Genomic DNA, 21,370 nt, shown 5'->3' with positions numbered 1-21,370 from the left:
ATCTGTGCTGCCTTGCTCCTATAAATTCTGAAAATAGAATATCATCCCCCAGATTGTAACGGAGCCAGGACTGTGCTCCTGACCTTCCTTCTCCTGTTCTCCCACCCAGCACCAGACCTTGCCAGCCTGGAGACAGGTCCATGGCAAGGTCTGCTCCTTGATTCTTCTTCATACAGCCATCATCTACCCTATTTGTAGAACTAGTTAAAAAAAAAAACAAAACTAGGCTCCACACAATTATTGTTATTATTTTAGGATATTTTATTGGTTTTTTATCTGCATAAATTTGAGAAACTTTACCATTATTATTAAGCTTTAATGAAGGTATTCAGTAGGAATTTGTCTCAATCCAAGCTTTAGAGAACTCTGAGAAATTAAGGAACCCTGTGGAAACTGTCTGCCTCAGTTAAACCCAAAATATGGAGTCTATTTATGGTCCTGAACACATGCTGCTTGTTCCCGCCAGCCAGATGCGAGAGCAGGATTTTACAAGCTTTTGACAAGGATTCCATTCCTTTTCAAAAATCCATTATCGAGGATTGTCTCTGCCTCTAAAACAAGGCCAGCATAGACATCAACTCTTCCAAGGGGCGCCTGGTTGGCTCAGTTGGTTAAGCATCTGACTTCGGCTCAGGTCATGATCTCACAATTGGTGAGTTCGAGCCCCGCGTCGGGCTCTGTGCTGACAGCTCAGAGCCTGGAGCCTGCTTCGGATTCTGTCACCTTCTCTCTCTCTCTGCCCCTCCCCCACTTGTACTCTGTCTCTCAATCTCTCTCTAAAATAAACATCTAAAAAAAAATTAAAGTATCTTAAAAAATCAATTCTTCTGTTAATAAAAATTGATCACTCTTGGGCCTAAATAACTACAGAAGGCCGCCACCACTTGTAGACTGAGACCTGCTCAGTCAGCAGCCCTGGACCTCTCGTTAGCCAGCTATGGGCCTCTCTAGAACATGCAGCCTCTTGTTACTTCTCCTTTACCTTCTGTTCATTTGAAAAGTATAATTACAGAACAGTGGATATTAGTGACAGAGCTGAAGGGCACACCAAATTCTTACCTATTTCCTACTTTCTATGAAGCTTTAGAAAATTTAACCTTTTTAAAGTGGATGTGCCCTGCAAAGCTGCTAGAGAACATCCAAGTAATTCTGCTTGGGAGATGGAAATTTACACCTATTCATCGCATAGATTTAAAATACAGCAAAGGCTATAAAAAGAAGCCTTTGGAGAAATAAGATTCCTGGCTGGGAGTTGTTTTTCCAGATGCTGAGTTAGAGGCTTCTCTCCTTCTGCCTGTTTTCTCAAAGACCCTGGTTCCTGATATATAATAAGATGCTCACCATGTGATGGTGTGACAAACATCATTTAACTACTGAGGAAACTGCTTAGTGCACCCTACCATGTCGGATGTAGGCTTGATTCTGTAGAATGCAGCTTGTAACTCATTTTGGCACCCCTTCAGTAAGCACCCATTCAAGCTTGTGCATAAACAGAATCACCTTTCCACCAAAGGGAACGTTGCAAATAGCTAATAATAAATGTTTCCTATGTATGTACCAGTTGTCGTACTACATGTTTTAGAAGCATAAAAATAATCCTTACATCTGTGCAAAGTAGATACTGTTGTTATCTCTGTATTACAGAAGGGGGATATGAGCACAGAAAGGATGGGAAATTTCCCCCAGGTGGTGGGAGCAAGGTTTTGACCCCATGTGTTGGACACCAGATTCTGCAAATCCCTATACCATGCTCCCTCCCTGAATAAAAAAGTTTGGGGAAAGGAGGAGGCTAGCATTAAATATCTATCTGAAAACTTCAGTCAATGAATTGATTTCATTTTAACATCTACTGATTACTGTTATTTACATTTAAAAAAAAATTTTAAGATTTCTCAAGTGGATTTGATTCATTTTAGCAGATACTTGAAACTGGTATTCCAAAATAGATGAATACTATTGTCTTCATATTTTATTGGCTATGAAGATACTAAGTAACTCAAAACCCAAAGCAAGAGTGAGGATCGGGACTCCATAGACTTTAGGTTTGCAATTTTAAGTTTGCTATTCCTAATGAAGAATAAGAACTGGGGTATTTTGAAGTCCGTCATCAAAAATCAGATAACTAATAGACACAAATAGACACTTGTCCAAGTGTCTACTAGAATAACTCAATACCTTGTATTTCTCCCAGAGCCATTGCTTTTTCCTAAATTGCCCTAAGTACTTTATACTTCTTAACAGGTTATAGAAAATAAAGTCTTCTTTGGCAGTGAATGTATGTCCAAATCGTAGCAAGTAAATGCAACAGAAATTGAGCCTCCTTGGGCTTGTACTAGGCTGGACTTCTGTCCAAATGGTATTGTCAGCAACAGGAAGTTTAGAGAGTTCTCTCAATGGCCTGTGAGTGGGTCTCACTTCCTTTATTTTTTTTTATTTATTTATTTATTTATTTATTTATTTATTTATTTTGGTGTTTTGCTATCCTATGAAGTCTTTTTTTTCTTCCTTTATCTTATGCACACCCACATAAATATCAACTTAAGCACCTTATTCTGAGGGCCAACTCATGACTACAGAAGTTAAACTTATACTGAAATTCAAAGGAAATAAGAAAAATGGAAAAATATACCTAATTGTTAGTGGGGAAGGAGCTTAAAGGGGAGATAGAAGCGTTCCCACTTAATTATTGGCAAAGCTGTACATTCTTGTCAAGAGGGGGTGGAACAGGGAAAGACCTCAGAAGGACCAGAAGGTTTTGTGGAGAGCAGGAATTCCCATTCCCTCTACCAATATTTGAGCAAATAAGAGACATATGGAACTCCTTTCTCTCAAAGCATCGGAATCTCATTGCATCCAGCACAGCCTCTACTCACCTGGAAGATTCCAAGGAAAAATCTGGAGCTTTGAAGAGATGATGGTTTGAATCCTCCGTCCTCCACTTTAACTGTGGGCAAAATACTTAACGTCTCTGAGCTGCAGTTACCTTCCTGCTCCCTCTTATTATAGGTTAACTTACAGAAGGACCGTCAGGGGCCTGATACAATTCCAGACACATAATTTGAGCATTGTAAGGTACTTAGAGTGGCACTCAGTAAATGCAATAAGGGATCACTGCTATTAATATTCAGGTGTTTGTTTTCCCTTCAGACCTACTACTGCCTTTGGCTCTTTCCTGTTGCCTTTGAGTACCTCTACCACTGACTGGGCCAAAAAAAAAGATTGGAAAGCAATTAGCCCATTGGAGAGAGTAAATGATGAAATGAGTTGCTAAAACTAAGTGGAAGATCATATATGGATTTAATTTCTCTGTTTTCTGCCTGTCGCCTGTTATAAATAATTGAAATAATTATATTCAATAAATTTTCAATTTATAATTGAAAATTAAATATATTATCAATAGCAATATCATTGTCTTCATCAGGGAACTGTTCACATGGGCCAAATTTTATACTATCGAAAACTCACACAAACCAAACAAATCTCACCTACCACCCTTTTGGGAAACCAATATATACCCTTACTAAAACCGAAAACACAGGTGCCTGGGTGGCTCAGTCATGAAGCATCTGACTTTGGCAGAGGTCACGATCTTACGGTTCGTGAGCTTGAGCCCCACTTCTCTCCACCCCCCACTTCTCTCCCTCTTCCCCTCCTGGGATTCTTTCTCTCTCTGCCTCTCGCACCCTCTAAGATAGATAGATAGATAGATAGATAGATAGATAGATAGATAGATAGATGGATAGAACCAAAAGAAAATCCCTGAAAAGTTACCAGAGTTACTGATAGTACATGTGGGTGAGATGTTTTTCCTGGAGAGAATATACTTCAACCTGATTACAAGCCAGATACTTACCGTTTTTCTAATTATACATCAGAACATTTGAGATTTTTGCCAAATTCAATAAACTATCCTTTTCTTGTCATCTCCCATATTTCCCTATTGCTGGTTCAAAAGTTTGGCCCTTTGAATTAATTTTCATCGTTCTGTTTCAAGTCCAGTGGTTATTTTGAACCCTGGAGATAACTGCTATCAGACTTCTGCTTAGAAAATGTCCTTGTTAGGAGAGGCACCCGGCGAGACAGATTGAGGTGCAAATCCTGGCTCTGCCACTTGTGACCTTGTGACAGTTAAGTGCTTTGGATCTGTGTCTTCCTCAATGCACCAGGGTTCACAACACTTCCTGGGGCACTGAGGATGAGGAGGGGTAGTATGTAACAGTCCTGCATTGGTACCTGACCGTAAGGAGTAGGCATCCAATAAAGGTTCCTTCTCCTTTCTACCTCCACCTTCTTGGTAAATTTCAGTGCCTGTTTTTTTGGGAATAATGCTGTGCCTTTCTTGTGTTTCAAGGATGTGGTTTTGGGGGAAAACAACAGCTTTGGCCCTGTGAAGGATCCGTGTTATTTGGCTGGCCCTGGGTCCAGGTATGTACGTGTATTTATGATGCCCTCTGCCTTAGGAATGCCGCCGGAGTTCAGATTCTGTGTCTCCCTCTCTCTCTCTCATAAATGAATAAACTTAAAAAAATTTAAAAAAATGTTTCTATTCTTCTCTCCAAGGAAGGGAAACGTGACATTAAGATGTTTCATAGGACTGTGTGCTGCCTCTGCCATTTGTCTGTACCATAGGGACCTTCTACGTTTTTTATTTACAGATGACTTCCTTTAAGGATGAGACTTCTTCAAAATAGATTTAGAATGTGTACTGTTGAAGCAGTGGTTGATTTCAAGTAAGAGTAGCCTCAGAATAGTTCATGGAGATGCTCCATACATATCCTATGATGGCTGTCACACATGGGGCCTCTTTGTGTGGCTGTCTTCCAGTCTTGTGCACAAAGGGTCAGGTCTGGTGACTAGAACACTAGAAGGAGTGGCCATTTCATGAACAGCTTCACAGAGCAAGACAAACTTACAGGAAGCACACAAAATAAAAAGTAAAGCTCCCAAATCATAATTTTTAGGCATTTAGGGATAAAAAAAAAAAAATAGTAGGAAAGTTAAAAATTGTCATCAAAATCATTTCTCCTAAGTAGAAACATATAATGGATACTTTCTTAGACTTTGAATTTTTGAGCTATTCACATGGAGCTTAAGTAGAAATTTCCAAGGAATTTCTCCTGACGCACGTGCCTGTATGTGGTTTTAAGGCAACATCATAGGGCTATCTACTATAATTTGTAGTATGCATTTACATCTTACCTCTTACCTTCCATGTTTTTCGAAGCCAGTTTCTTTTTCTTACATTTAACTCAATCCTTGTTTCTCTTTTTTTCTATACTGTATTTACCTTCTCAGTAGCTCAGCCTAATACTGCCACCTAAAAGCAGCCTATGTGGTATCAGGAGGTGGGTATTAAGTTACCTTCTTTATGGCCAAGACCAGACGTCCACGGTTATGTGCTCTTGCTCCCATAGCTGTGCCTAAAGTGAAGAAAATATTCAAGGTGAGGCTGAGAACTTTGGTTAGTTTGGGTGCATTGCTTACAAGCTAGAAACAAGGGAAAAGTAACAGTGACCTAACATACTGCCAAAAGAGAACTGTCTGAAGTCAAAGGCGAAAGTAACTCAACCAAAAAAAAAAAAAATCAAACACCTCAGTTACAAAAAAAATTTGAGAGGCGCCTGGGTGGCTCAGTTGGTTAAGCACCTGACTCTTGATCTCAGCTGAGGTCTTGATCTCAAGGTCGTGAGTTCAAGCCCCAAGGTGGGCTCTACACTGGGCGTAAAGCCAATTTTTTTTTTTAAGTTTATTTATTTTGAGAGAGAGAGAGAGAGAGAGCGAGAGAGAGACCGAGCAGGGGAGGGGCAGAGGGAGGGAGAGAGAATCCCAAGCCTGAGGCGGGGCTCGATCCCACAAACCATAAGATCATGATTTGAGCCAAAACAAAGAGTCAGACACTTAACTAACTGAGCCACCCAGGTACCCCAAGCCTACTTAAAAAACAAATGTGTGCCTGGGTGGCTCAGTTGGTTAAGTGTCCCACTTCAGCTCAAATCATGATCCCACAGTTCATGAGTTTGAGCCCCGTGTTGGGTTCTGTGCTGACAGCTCAGAGCCTGGAGCCTGCTTTGGATTCTGTGTCTCCTTCTCTGCTCCTCCTCCACTCATGCTCTGTCTCTCAAAAATAAACACTAAAAAAAATTTTTTTAAACAGAACTTGACGAGACATTTCTCCAAAGATGATAAAAAATGCCCAACAAGCAGATGAAAAGGTGCTTCACATCACTAATGATGAGAGAAACACAAATCAAAACCATAATATACCACCTCATACCCATTTGGGTGGCTACTATCAGATATATCGAAAGGGATGTGGAGACGTTGGTCCCCTTGTGCAAACATGACTACTAGGCTCCTGCCACCTCTAATTTATAGCTCAGTAATAAATGTCTTTCCCTCCACCAAAAATAATTGTTGGTGAGATTGCAAAATAGTCTCCATTGCTTTGGGAAACAGTATGTCAGTTCCTCAAAAAAATTAAAAATCTACCATATCTGAGCATACATCCTTAAGAGTTGAAAGCAGCATCTCAAAGAGATATTTTCATACCCGTGTTCATAGCATCACTACTCACAATAGCAAAGAGGTGAAGCAGCCCAAATGCCCATCAATAGATACAAATGTGGTATATACATATACTGGGATATTATTTAGTCTTAAAAAGGGAGTCTGACACATGCTACAACATGGATGAACCTTGAGGACATTATGCTAAGTGAAACAGGCTGGACACAAAAGGACAAATACTCAGATTCCATTTACATAAGGCATCTATAAACTAGTGAAATGCATAGAAACAGAAAGTAGAGGTTTCAGGGCTGGGGAAGGGAAAAGAGTTGTTGCTTAGGTATCGAGTTTCGGATTTACAGGAAGAGAAAGTTCTGGAAATCTGTTGCACAGCAATATGGATATACTTAACACTACCGGACTGAACATTTAAAAATAGAGTCATAGGGGTACCTGGGTGGCTCAGTAGGTTAATTAGTGGCCTACTCTTGATCTCAGCTCAGGTCATGATTTCACGGTTCATGAGTTCAAGCTCTTCATCGGGCTCTGTGCTGACAATGTGGAACCTGCTTGGGATCCTCTCTCTCTCTCTCCCTCTCCCTCTGTCCCTTCCTTGTTGGCTCTCTCGCACGTGTGTGCTCTCTCAAAATAAATAAACTTTAAAAAATAGAATAGTAAATTTTCTGTGTTTATCACATTTTAAAAAAAGCTATGAAGGAAAAAAAGAAGACTAATTGCTTTCAAACTCCATTCTTGAATGTTAGGATTCCTGGATACCTGTGAACAGATGTTTGCCTCTCACACTCTAGTATAAAAGAGACTCAAACATCTCTTTCACCCTATCTTTTGTTCTTGAAAAAATACAAAACAATCCCCTAGGAGAAGCATTCTCAACTAGACTAAGCATTTAACTCCAATATTACCTTCAAAAATATACAATTGAAGTATGGCTCCTATAAACTAAGAAGATTCAACATAAACTAAAAATATATGAAAGATTAGAGGTGCCTGGGTGTCTCAGTCAGTTAGGTGTCCAACCTCTGCTCAGGTTGTGATCTCTCGGTTTGTGAGTTCAAGCCCCACATCAGGCTCTGCACTGTCAGTGCAGATCTTCTGTCTCCATTTTTCTCTGCCCCTCCCCCGCTCTCTCAAAAATAAATAAACATTAAAATATATATCTCAAAGTTTATTTGGGCTTTAAATAAAGGATAAATATTATATTTTGTGGGGGGTTTTTTTAGTGATGCTTCCCCTTTTAAAAAAAAGTCTCAAGATACAAATATAATAAAATGAAGGTACCCAGGTTAGTCATTAAAACTGATTCCAGTTATTCTGTGTCCTACTAGAGGGTATGGAGTTTGAAAAGAGTTTATATCCTACAGTCTAAACTGCAGTTGGGCAGAGTTGTTCAACAGACATTTACTGAGAGAGTCCTTTTTTTCTTAAGTTCATTTATTTATTTTGAGAGAGAGAGAGAGCACATGAGCATGAGTAGGGGAAGCAGAGAGAGGGGAGACAGAGAATCTGAAGCAGGCTCCACAATGTCAGCACAGAGCCCGATGCAAGGCTTGAACTCACGAACTGCGAGATCATGACCTGAGCTGAAGAGTCAGAAGCTTAAGTGACTGAGCCACCCAGGTGCCCCCCAAGACAGGACTTTGTACCAGGTACTGAGGATACCAACATGAGTAAGACATGAGAGAAAAGCCCCCCAGCGAATTTCCTGCCTCCGGGTTTTCAGTACCCCCATTTGGGAACCCACCAAGAAGTACAAAGTAGCCAATCTTAGATATTGAGACTTTCCTGGTAAAGATACTGCCTCTGAATGAAAAGGATATCTGAGGGGAAGGGAGGGGCTGCATCCGAGAGAGAGATGGGCCCCTTAGCCATCTGCATTTATAATACAGAAAAAATAACATCCCGAGAAGAGCTAATTTGGTTCTTTGCAGTCTTCTCCTTCCATATGCTGCATTATCCTTGCCTGGCACTTGGATGGTTTTGTGGCAGGCCTGGGCTGGGGTTCTCCTGGGGACTGAGCCGCAGCTTCCCTCGGGACTCAGATCTGCAAAATGAGAAGTTCCATCTGCTCTCCAGATTCACTTGCATACGAGTCAAGGAGCGCCAAATGTGGAATTTTCAAATTAGGGTGGTTTGCCGGCGCTTTGTTTTATCCCCACATTAACTCTTGGGTGGCAGCAGGCAGTGCTACAGATTTCGGTTTTGTTTTCCTTTCTTCCTTTAGAGCATAATGACAAAAGTATTGGAAGTTGTTGGGTTTTTCCTCAGAGCCTAGATAGAGGACAGGTGTTTAGCTCACCACGTACCCCATTTGCCCATTGCTATTGCTCTCTTTCTTCAGAGATGATTGCTTATTAGCTCCTTGGGGACTCCCCTCCGCCTCCTTACCTTCCATTGTAAAAAGTGAAAACAGGAGGAAACTGAGGGAAAACTGTAAATAAAACCGTCAAGTTCACAGCCCACACAGGTGCTTTCCAAACAGACCTCTCCCATGGGGATCACACTGGGACTACTTTCCCGAAGTAGTCCTGAAAGGGGCAGAAGAAATAATACCTGTTTCCTTTTATACCCCAAAGCCTGCCCCAAAAAGCTGCCTTATGTGGGCTGTGTAGAGGGGGTGGGGAGGTCAGTGAGAGAGAGCTAATAAAAGGAAATGCCTTGTGACCCCCATGTCTACCATCTGACATTTCCTGTAGGACCATATGTCTGGAATCTTTTTTTTTTTTAATTTTTTTTAACGTTTATTATTGAGAGAGAGACACAGAGCGTGAGCAGGGGAGGGGTAGAGAGAGGGGGAGACACAGAATCCGAAGCAGGCTCCAGGCTCTGAGCTGTCAGCATGAACTGTGAGATCATGACCTGAGCTGAAGTCCGTCACCTAACCAACTGAGCCACCCAGGAGCCCCTGGAATCTTTTTTTGTTTTTTAGTGTTTACTATTTATTTCTAAGAGGGAAAAAGGGAGGGAGACACAGAATCTGAGGCACACTGCAGGCTCCAGGCTCTAAGCTGTCAGCACAGACCCTCATGCGGGGCTTGAACCCATGAGCCGCAAGATCATGACCTGAGCAGAAGTTGGACACCTAACCAACTGTGCACCAGGCGTCCTTTTTAAACTTGGTTCTTTGTGTGAGCAGCCTGAGGGACAGTGTGTGGCTCCTCTGAGGCCCTCTGAGGCCCTGCTTCCTAAATGCTTTTCCCGTCTGTGTAATGAACTTAGGGTTCAGAGTTTGCCCCTTTCTTCTGAGCTATAACCCTTGTGTTTGTATATCCTGCTCCAGGTCCATCAGTTGTTCAGAAAGAGGCCACGAAGACATGCTGTTGCTCAAACACCATCCTAGCCTTCGTTGGGGTGGTTCAGGCTGCAAAGCAGTTGGTGATTCCTCTGTACCCAGCGAATGTCCTGGACCCCTGGACCATCAGAGGCAGGCCAGCAGAACAACGCCTTGCCCCAGGCTGTTGCCCACAGGAATGCAAGGGCATCTTACAGACACTAGGGCTGCATCCCTGACCCCGCTCAGCTCAGCTCTGCCTTCCCCCGTTCCCTCCAGCTCCCAGGCTGCGACTGATCAGCTGACCGGAAGGGACTGTCAGACAGGGCAACAGCCTCTTCCTCCATACACCGCAGCAGTGACCCACAGAAGCAATGGTCACAGCCTGGTCCAGCCTGCCAGTCCAAGAGGCCACGAGCCCAACAGCCCAGAGCATGGGCTAGAAGAGGCAACAAGGAAGCGGGTCTCATTGCCTCAGCGGCCTGCCCCACCTCGGGTGAAGTGGGCCCACACGGTCAGAGAGGACAGCCTCCCTGAAGAATCCTCGTCACCTGATTTTGGAGACCTGAAGCACTACAAAACACAGCAGACTCCTCCAAGCTCAGGCAGCACTCTAGACTCGCCTCTTGGGGCCCCAAGCACTCCAGGGAGGATCTCCCTCCGAATATCTGAGTCGGTCCTGCTGGCCTCCCCACCACCTCGGGAAGATGATGATGATGAGGTGTTTGTGAAGGACTTGTACCCCAACGCCGCTTCCAGCCCCACATTTGAACTTCCCCCACCCCCACCGCCTCCGCTGAGCCAGGACACCCCAGTGAATAGCTTGGATGACTTTCCTCCACCTCCTCCCCACGCTCTGTATGAGGCAGAGCTGGACAGTGAGGATCACAAGGAGCCCTGTACCAGGTAAGTGGGCAGACTCTGGATAGGGCAAGCCCCCAGCTGAGGAACAAAAGGGTGCCCCTCTCCAGTAAGAGTTTTACCCTGCAGGCTCTCCGGATCCTCCTTTCATTGGCCACAGGAGAGCCCTGTTGTGGAGATTTTCTACAGAAGCTTAAGTCACGCGACGGGCAGAATGGTTTCATTTGTTTACCTTGGCAGGCTGTGACCCTAGTACCCCATACTAGCATCGGGAACAGAGGAACAAGAGTAGTGAAAATGGACAAAAAAGCCCAAAAGGCATAGTTCGCTTCTGTGGACACGATAAGTTCAAAGGGTCTTAAATAAATAGCATCCCTCATTCCTGCTTGAGTTCTGAATCAATTAAGAAATAAGACAAAGGAGGAAGACATATAGAAGACAAAAGTATCGCTCTTGTTACTGATAGAGTTGATACTGGAAAATATGGCTCCTCTCTTGAGTGTAAGCGAGCCTCCTGATGGTAAACCCCAAACAGGTTTACCTGCCTAGTCTCAGGCCATGCTAGATACACACTGTGTGTGTGTGTGTGTGTGTGTGTATGGAGGGAGAGAGAGAGAGAGGTGTAGATTAGCCTAAAGGTAGCCTCACTCTCAAAAGAAAGAGAAGAAGCTGGATTATGGACAGGATATGGTCAGCTTTCTTTCCACAGTCACTCCGTGTCCATTGGAAAGGATAAAGAACAGAGCTAAAGGTCAGTAATGTTGAGGGAAAACCTCTCGGAAGCCAGAAGAATAGAGAAGAAGCATTTCCCAACAAATACTTCCCAGGACAAGCAGTCTCTAAACACCAAGAGAACATGTTGCCTTTGCAATTAACTCCTTCTGTTCACCTGGACCTTTCAGAAAGCTCTAGAATCTCACAGCAACATTCACCAAAACTGAATTCCTACTAGATCCCTTAAAAAGTTACACACTCCCATGTGACCAACTGCTGGGGTGAGGAGAAAGCCCTCAGGACCTTGCAATTTGTGGGGAATGATAACCTCAGGGCATGACTACCTTGCCCCCACCCCACCATTCCTCATGTGGGAAGCCACAGCCCTGATGTGGAAAACTTCTCCTTCAGTCTTCCTACCCTTCTGTTGACTCCTCTCTTACCCTCTCTTTTTTAATATCCCTAGCAGCTCCAGCAAATTTGCCAAGGTGACGGTTGCCAAGGAAAGGCCCATGCCTGGTACAGTCCATTTGGTTGGCAGTCAGATACCAGCTTCCAGATCGCAAACTTCTATCAAGGGTTGTTCAGAAGCCAACGAGAACAACCCACCCTCCACCATGGGCGCTCTGCCCCAACTTGCTGGGGCTCTTGGCAAGGAGCCAGGCCCTGGGCAGCCATCTCCCATCCACAACCCAGTCAGTGGGACTCAGAGTTTAGAAAAGAATGTTAGTTCTGGTCCTCAGAAGACCTCAGAAGACATCAGAACAGAGGTTCTGGCAAAGGAAATTGTCCACCAAGACAAATCTCTGGCAGACATTTTGGATCCAGACTCCAGAATGAAGACAACTATGGACCTGATGGAAGGTTTGTTTCCCCGAGATGTAAACTTGTTGAAGGAGAACAGCATAAAGAGAAAGGCCATGCAAAGAACTGTCAACTGTGCAGGATATGAAAGCAAGAGGTAAGTCCCTGGTAATGCCCTCAAAGAGACTTATATTTAACCTCCTTCCATGGGGGTGGTAATAGGTCTAGGACAACTTGTGTGACATTTTCCTGCTTCCAAAGATTCTGACCCAAGAATGACACGCCATCTCAGCCTTAGCAGAATGGGTCTGAGGAGTAGAAAGTGGGGCAGACTGACCTTGAGTTACTAGGCACTTGCCCAACAGCAAAAATAGTGATAGTGGTGACAATTGCCATTAAAACCATTAATATTGTTGATGTCTTTGTGTTAGCCCTTGTAGTAATTTTTTATATAAACATTATCTCACTGAATCTTCACAAGAACCTCCTGAGGTTGCGACCAATCTTACCTCCCTTTTACAAGTGAGGTCACTGAAACACAGAGAAATTAAGACTGTGCCCAACCAAAGCCCCAGAACATGTGAGTGATGGCGTCTGGATTTGAACTTGGCCCGGTGACTGTGCCTGCTCTCATAATGATTTCACAGTGCCCCTAACTCAATAAGCAACAGAGTCACCTTTGCAGACAGCACCACAGGGGTCAGTGCTGAGTGGCAGGGAGAAGTGGTGAGCAGAGCAGAGGCCTCCTCAAGGTGGAAGTGAGCACAGACTTCTAAGAAGGAAGAGAGCCCAGGGCGCCTGGGTGGTTCAGTTGGTTAAGCATCTGACTTTGGCTCAGGCTGTGATCTCACAGTTTGTGAGTTTGAGCCCCCCATTAGGTGAGCTCAAGCCCCATTTTGGGTGAGCCCCGCTTCCTTCTCTCCCCACCTCCCCCTCTCTACCCCTTTCTCTCCCCACCTCCCCCTCTCTACCCCTTGCTCACTTGCACCCTATCTCTCTCAAAAAAAAAAAAAGAAGCAAGCCCAGACAAATGGATTTACTACACTGACATTCGCCCTTTTCAAGAGTTAGGTGGATGTTGTGTAACCCTAAAAATCAAGAGAGATCTGAACGTGGATGCAGTCTCACGGTGTTGTTCAGCCAGCGAGCCTCTGCTCCTGAAGCTCCCTGATGGCACGTGTTTACAGTCGTGCAGTGCGTCCCAGCCCCCAGCCACAGGGGTGAAAGGACCCTGAGCAATCTGTATTTTTCATTCTTTTGATTTCTCCTGGGTGATCGCATATTTTCTTGTATGTTTGATTTCCTTAAAGGACTACTATGGGAAAGGTTCAGGGTGGTTTTTGTTTTCTTTTTAATTTTCATTGAAAACTATGTGGATTGATGGATTGGTACTCCACAGTTAGTGGCTTCTAGACTAAATAAAAACAGAGCTTTTTGTCTAAATTTGGGCTTGCCTTTAGAAATTTCCAACTGATCCTAACTAAATTACCAACAGGAATACTATGTTTTGATTTGGGGGAGGGGGAGAGAGGAAAGAGCGATGGAGTCCTTACAAGCTCTTTGATAGGTTGTTGGAGACTCTCCTAATACAAGGCCTGAACTGTCACCTTGTCCGTCCCCTTCTTCAGATTTGGCAGACAGAGACTTACTGAGGTGAAGTGACTTATCCAGGGTCAGGTGGTTAGCACACATTTACTGAGTACCCACAATGCGCAAGACAATCAATAATCCACTGGGTTCCACGAAGGACCCAAAGATGGGTTTCTCTGGGTGTGTCAGTTCCCCATGGGTAGGTGTCATAGATCAGTTGGGGGCTTCCATTCATTCCGTTCTCTGACCACTTGCTGTAAAAAGGCCAAGGCAACTTACAAATACATCCTTAGCAAAGTATTTCCTAGCATTATCACTGAGAACATTCGTTCTCTCCATTTAGAAATGAAATAGTCATGTAGCTTTTGCAGCACGGAGACCTGGAGGAATTTCAAAAGGCTGGCATGCGCCATCTTCTGGTGAAAACAAGCAATGTCCTATTGTGCATGAGACTAGCCATTGTGAGGTTTAGTCAGTCAAAAGCCTGAGAAGCACTTATAATGCTATGAATATATGGGGCGGGGGGGGGGGGGGGGGAGCATATCAGAAGACTTTTTTCCTATTTTTTCAATTAACTGAATTAAATGTAACTATATTGCTTAGAAGAATAGTCCTATCAAACAGGAAATGAGTAAAAATGACTTCTTCTGTGGCTCTTTATTCCAAAGTAAAATGATGGCCTAGATGTTAAAAATAAAGTCACAAGATTGAAATACCTCTCCAAGAGAACCTCACCTACTTCCATAGAGTCATTTATTCAATAGTAGGCTCTGACCTCTACTATGAAAGACAGCTTGGTGATAGTCAAGCAGAGAACACTAGACATCAGGTTTCTCAATTCCTAGTTTGTTCCCCGGCCTCGAAACCCCTGCTGTGTACCTAAGGAGTAGACTTCACATCTCTTGGCCATTGACCAGAAAGCTGTAGATTTCTTAGGCTTATCTGGGCTGTCATGCTTATATGAGAAGGAAACATGGCCAAGTGTCCATGCAACAATCATAGTAGGCATCAGAAAGATGACGGGTAACCCTGGAAGAGTAGGAAATAACCCACAACTGGAGATGGTGCAGCACCTTCAAAATACCCTCACACTCAGGGACTCATACTTTTATATATAATTTATTGTCAAATTGGCTTCCATACAACACCCAGTGCTCATCCCAGGAGGTGCCCTCCTCAATGCCCATCACCCACTTCCCCTCCCCACCCCCCATCAACCCTCAGTTTGTTCTCAGTATTTAAGAGTCTCTTATGGTTTGGCTCCCTCCCTCTCTGTAACTTTTTTCCCCCCTTCCCCTCCCCCCTGGTCTTCTGTTGAGTTTCTCAGGATCCACATATGAGTGAAAACATACGGTATCTGTCTTTCTCTGACTGACTTATTTCACTTAGCATAATACCCTCCGGTTCCATCCATGTTGTCACAAATGGCCAGATTTCATTCTTTCTCATTGCCAAGTAGGATTCCATTGTATATATAAACCACATCTTCTTTATCCATTCATCAGTTGATGGACATTTAGGCTCTTTCCATAATTTGGCTATTGTTGAAAGTGCTGCTATCAACATTGGGGTACAAGTGCCCCCATGCATCAGCACTCCTGTATCTCAGGAACTCCTATTTATCACAAAAGGAGAAACATGTAGGGAGGTCAAATGACTTATCCAGAGTCATCTAGCAAATCCACAGGCCTGATGTCCAGTCTCCTTCCCAGCACTCCCTTTGGTGTTTTCCAGCCCAGGTCTGCCTGGCTTCCAAGAGCCCTATACATAGTAATCACTCTTTGGTAAGTATTTGTTCATCCTAATTTCTGGGAAGGGAATGAATAGCATTTTTTACACCTTTCTGAATGCACAGACATGTGGTAAAATGAAGCTTCTGGAATGTGCTGTGTACTTTTTTGTTCTTTATGCCTCAGGAGTGAAGACAAGGAGGCAGTGGGCATGCTGGTGAACTGTCCTGCCTACTACAGTGTGTCTGCTCCCAAGGCTGAGCTTCTGAACAAGATCAAGGATATGCCAGAGGAGGTGAATGAGGAAGAGGAGCAGGTGGATGTCAATGAAAAGAAGGTAAAGGAAGAATTGAGGCCTGTGTTCTGTTCTCTCCAAAAAGAGAGTCAAGGTCCGAGCAAGGATACTGGCTCCTTAGGGCAGGAGAGGAAGAAAGGTCTGTCACATCACCAACCTTGCCCATATGGTCCTTGGACTCCTGACTCACATGGCACTTTGAGTGACTTCCTCATAGCTTTCCTGTCATTTTCATCTTTACAGATGACAAAAGTGAAAGTCATTACAGGGAATAAGTTACTTACTAAAAGTCTCATAGCTGAGACTAAAACCCAGGTGCCCTACCTTCACTTAGTCCAACACAGAGACCCCAGCTCTCTTCTCCGAGCTGACCAGCCAATGCCCGCAGTCTGTAATTTTCCTTTCATGTTTCGTGGCCAAAAGGGAAACCAGAAAATATAGAAACTTTAAGGAAAAAGACCGATTGTCAAAAGACACTTCTGAGAGGTGGTAATGTTAATCTTTACGTTCCCCCAACTCTGTCTGCAGCGCCCCAGTGAATAGCTTGGAAGCACAGCACTGAAATTTAGTTAGCATTTGATACTCCTACAGAAATTTTACATGTAAGACATTTTAAAAATGACACCATGATGCCGCTGCCGTCTTCCCACATACCCTGAAGATCTAAGCCCAGCTGTGCCTGCCGGGGAGAAAGTTCTTGCCATTCCGCCTTCCCTACAGCCCCGGAAGGGCCACCTGCCACTGAGTTTTCAGCTCTTCATACAAGCCAGGCCCGTACACTAAAAAAGGACTCTCTGTTCAAACGCTTGTCTCTTGCTGAGCCTGGAATGTAAGTGGTTCTCAGTGGTACCAATCCCAGGAGAAGCCTTCTTAGGTGATTCTATTTCATTTACTCCATGTGTCCCAGGCTCTCTTGTTTGTGTGTGGAACGAGACCACAGGACACAGACCCTCGAGCAGGGAGTAACGGGGCAGGAGGATTTGGGGATTTTAGAAGCACCTCTGTCAGGGGTGTTCTTCTCCCTCCCACTGCTCCTGGCTCCGTGGACGCACAAGCGCACGGCTGGCACTGTAGTACTGAGCTCTCCCAGCCCGAGGTTTTCCCATTTAAACACCTGCTTCATGGCACCCCTACTTCTGGCATATCCCTACTTCAAATGCCGTCGAATGCCCCCATTTAATGGGTCCTCCGATGAGGGAAAAAAAACACGTGCTGTAGTCTCTGCTTATCCCAAAGAGGGAGCTATATAAACACCATTACAGGTACCAAGTTGCCATGGCGCCTTTCACTGAATATTTTACACTTTTTTGTTTCATTTTTTTGCATGTAGAGATACCTTATTTTATAGTAGCAGTGTGACAAATTACTCATTGCTTTTTAAAAAAAAATGCTTTCCCATCAGTTTATTATCAGCCTCTCACTCTGATGATTATATGGCAAAAGTATTTTTAGATTGAGAGTATAAAGGCACAGAGGATTAATCCTCACAGGAAATAACATTAGGTACAATGTGCTGAGCACTTCTTACCTTGTTAAATGTGGGCTGTGTTTTTCATACTGCTATATTCTCTTTATTTCCACAAAACTGCTCTGATACCTATACTGCCACATTTTACACCGAAGTAATCAGAATGAGTCAGAAGGAGTCAGGGCAAGAGAAGAACATCAGGCATTCAAGACAAAGGGACCGGCCTGGGTAAAGACCCAGAGATGTGGAAAAACACAGGAGTATCTGTACTGAAGAAAGGTATCGCCAGCAGTTTGATACTTTGGAATGCCAAACAAAAAGGCTCATGCCTCAGTTAGAAATGATCAAATTTAGAGGATCACACAGGAAGGCAATGGATCCCAGAAGATAAGGCTGGGAGGCTCCACAGGGGCCAGAAGGTCATGGAGGTCACATAGGGCTTTGTTTGAAATCCTGAAGAGTTCAGATCTTACTGCATGGCACTAGAGAATCGATGAGATGTTTTTAATGAACTGCAAGCTTATTCGTGCGTAATAGAATTTTCATTAGCATCATTTGTGTTTATATTCCTGACTTAAAATCAGAAAATATGGAGCGCCTGGGTAGCTAAGTCAGTTACTCATCCAACTTCGGCTCAGGTCATGGTCTCGCGGTCCATGAGTTCGAGCCCTGTGTCAGGCTCTGTGCTGACAGCCCAGAGCCTGGAGCCTGCTTCAGATTCTGTGTCTCCCTCTGTCTCTTGCCCTCCCCAGTCATGTGCTCGCTCTCTCTCTCTCTCAAAAATAAACATTAAAAAAATTTAAAAACAAAATATAAAGGGGCGCCTGGGTGGTGCAGTCAGTTAAGCGTCTGACTCTTGATCTTGGCTCTGGTCATGATCTCGTGGTTTGTGAGTTTGAGCCCCACATCCGGCTCTCTGCTGATGGTGTGCAGCCTTCTTGATATTCTGTCTCTCCTTCTCTTTTGCCCCTCCCCAGCTTATGTGCTCTCTCTCAAATAAGTAAACTTAAAAAAAATTTTTTTTTAAGAAACAGAAAATATGGAGGGGGCAGAGAGAGAGAGAGAGAGAGAGAGAGAGAGAGAGAGAGAGACTCCCAAGCAGACTCTGTGCCGTCAGCACACTGCCTAACTTGGGGCTCAAACTCATGAACCGTGAGATCACGACCTGAGCTGAAATCAGGAGTTGGACGTTTAACTGAGTGAGCCATCCAGGTACCCCCAAAATATGTGAGTTTTAAATGATGTTGTAGAAGGCATCTATTAATATTTGCAGCATAGAGTTGAAAATGCAGTTCCCTTCCTGATATACAGCAAGCTTTTCTAAGGGTGATTTTAAAATATGCTTCATCAAGATTGTTCCAAGGCAGAGACTAGCCTCCCACCAACCTTCCCAAAGAAATAACTTATTACCTGATATTTAAAGTTACTAGTAACCTAAGATACATCGCTAGTCATGAAATTCACTAAGACTCAATGGAAACCAGAGTCCCAATTAATAAATATTTTTAAAAATTGAAATTAGCCTTTTAAACCAATTCTACTTTATATATTTTCTATGTATACATCATAGATGATGAATTATAATGTTCCAAGTAAACAGAAGTTTGAAACACTTTCATTGTCTGAACTATCTGAACAAACAATCTAAAGACAGTCTAATAATTAGAGCTTTAAGTTCTTTGCCTAACCCAGCTATGTCTATTAGGCAAAAATCTGCTTCAACAGGTCCCATGACTCTTTATTCTGAAGGCCAAAGGGCTTTGGCTTAGAGACTTAGTGGAATATTTCAGAAGGCAAAAAGAATCTGTTGTTCCGCAGAATTGGCTTTCCCCAGGAGATCATTAGTGACCCAGATGGTTCTCAGCTGCCCATTTTTGTTGCTCTTCCTTCATTCCTCAAGTTCCAGATTTCTCTGTGGTCTTTCTTCCTTTCAGCCTGAAAAACCTCAGTCTTCCTTCCTTCCTTCCATTTCTTTTAAAATAGGTCTACTGGTGACGGTTTCTCTTAGTTTTCCTTCATCTAAGAATGTCATTATTCTGCTGTCATGCCTGAAGGATATTCTCACTGGATATGGAATTGGGGGTTGACTGTTCTTTTTCTTTTAGCACTTTAAAGTTGTCATTCCGCCTTCTCGCTCCCATGGTTTCTGACAAAAACTGCACGGTCATTTAAATATTGATTCTCCTGTATGCAATGTGTTGTTTTTCTCTGCCTGCTTTCAATTTTTTTTTTTTTTCTTGGTCTTCAATTTTCACCAGCTTGATTATGACGTGCATGAGCCTGATTTTCTTTGGTGATTCCTATTTGGCATTTAACTGACTTCTTGATTCTGTAAATTTAGGTCTTTCACCAAATTCAGGGACGTTCTCAGCCATAATGTCTTCAAACATTTTTTTATGCACTAATCTTTCTTCTGCTTTTGAGACTAGAGTACCACAAATATTAGACCTTTTGATGTTGCCTCACAAGTCCCTGAAGCCCTAGTTCATTTTTAAGAATCTGTTTTCTGTCAGTTCTTCAGATTGGATAATTTCTGTAGCACTGTCTTCATTCCACCAGTAATTCTCTTAATTTCAAATATAGTTTTGAGTTGCAAAATTTCCATTGACTCAGTTTTTTGTAGTGTCTGTTTCTTTGCCAAAGACTTCTGTGTTCAAGAGTGTTTACTTTTACCATGGAGGAAGGTTATAAAAGTTATTTTAAAGGCTTTGGAAATCCCAGCACTGGGGTTTCCTCAGGATTGTCTTCCCCTGGGAATTGCTCATGTTTTACTGTTTTTTTGTTTTTTTGTTTTTTTAATATTGGGTAATTTTGTGTTGTATTCTGAACATTTTGAGTATTACATTTTGAGCCTCTGGGTTCTGTTAAAATCCTCTACAGAATGTTGATTTTTTTTGTTTTCATTTTAGCAAGTAATCTATTCAGCTTGACTACAAGTTCTTTTTGTGTTTAAAGTTTATTTTATTTGAGGAAGAATAGATTTATTTATTTTGAGGAAGAAATAGAGCAGGGGAGGGGCAGAGGGAGAATCCCAAGCAGGCTCTGTACTGTCAGCACTGAGCCAGATGCAGAACTTGATATCACACACTGTGAGATCACAACCTGAGCCGAAATTAAGAGTCAGACGCTTGACTGAGCCACCCAGGTGCCCCTTGACTATAAGTTCTGTCCCACCTTCAGGTGCCAATTCCAACATCATTTCGGTTTTCAGAGCCTTTGCTGTGTTGCACAGATCCTTCCCAAACATGCACCATTCAGAGGTTAGTCTGGGACTTGGTTAGTGCTTCTATCATAGTTCAGTTCTCAGAGTCTTTGTTGTGCTGCTTTGGGTCTACTTGAGCGTGAGCCTAGGACTTCTGTCAGTTCATACACAGAATTAGGGGATCTTCCTTCTGGCTGTTCCGTGCAGTATTCCCCCCCCCCCCCCCCCCCCATACTGTCTGGCTCCCAGCCACCCCTCTTCCTGGGCTTCTGGCTAGAAAGACCAGTTCTCATGACTATAGCAGCCTGGGCTGCTATGCTGTTCTGCATGGCTGGGACCTCCCTCAATAAAAGAGAAAGAAAAAAGAGTGGGAATTCCCCTCACACCGTTTGGACCACTTCCTCTGACCATAAAGAAGACTTGTTGTTTTTGTTTTTGTTTTCGCTTCTCTCTCTCTCGGGGTTTTCAGTGCCTGTGCCCCCACTGCGAGTGCAGCTCAGGGAGTAGAGCTACTCTTGGGAGCCAGGGCTAGGGGAAGAAAACAAGGAGGGTTAAAAACAGGATTTCCCCCACACGTTTTAGCTCGAGGAGGCCCCTTTTTTTGGTCCTTTGTTCAAAAGGCAGGACTTTTCTCAGAGTTTTGCTGCCACTCTCTGCGTGCGCTTCAGAGCTAGAACATAGAAGGGGGAGGCAGGCAACTAACCCCCATGCCGGGTCATACTTCACATTTGGCTCCCCGTCCCGACACGCTGCCATACTTCACTTTACGGAGTCCCCTTCAGAGTCCAGGGATGTTAGTTGTGGTAAGTGGGGCCGGAGGCGGTAGGGGGCGTATACCATGTTGGCTAACGCCAGGAGTCCCTCACCCTTCCTCCACCCTGGGGTTTACCAGCAGGGAGAGAGCTGACAG

At 43.6% G+C, this 21,370-nt stretch overlaps 1 protein-coding gene across 1 annotated transcript in view; it reads left to right on the top strand.

Moving 5' to 3' along the window:
• SHROOM3 (shroom family member 3) overlaps positions 1–21,370 on the top strand; it is a 213,520-nt gene that overhangs the window by 179,680 nt on the left and 12,470 nt on the right. The window contains exons 6-9 of the mRNA XM_043556387.1: positions 4,352–4,425; positions 9,806–10,702; positions 11,838–12,332; positions 15,682–15,832. Of these exons, the coding sequence (XP_043412322.1) occupies positions 4,352–4,425; positions 9,806–10,702; positions 11,838–12,332; positions 15,682–15,832 (1,617 nt within the window). The remainder of the gene's footprint in view (positions 1–4,351; positions 4,426–9,805; positions 10,703–11,837; positions 12,333–15,681; positions 15,833–21,370) is intronic.

This window comes from Prionailurus bengalensis, chromosome B1, assembly GCF_016509475.1.
Source record: "Prionailurus bengalensis isolate Pbe53 chromosome B1, Fcat_Pben_1.1_paternal_pri, whole genome shotgun sequence".
In the NCBI taxonomy this organism is placed as follows: domain Eukaryota; kingdom Metazoa; phylum Chordata; class Mammalia; order Carnivora; family Felidae; genus Prionailurus; species Prionailurus bengalensis.
This window is presented reverse-complemented; position numbering and strand designations above follow the sequence as displayed.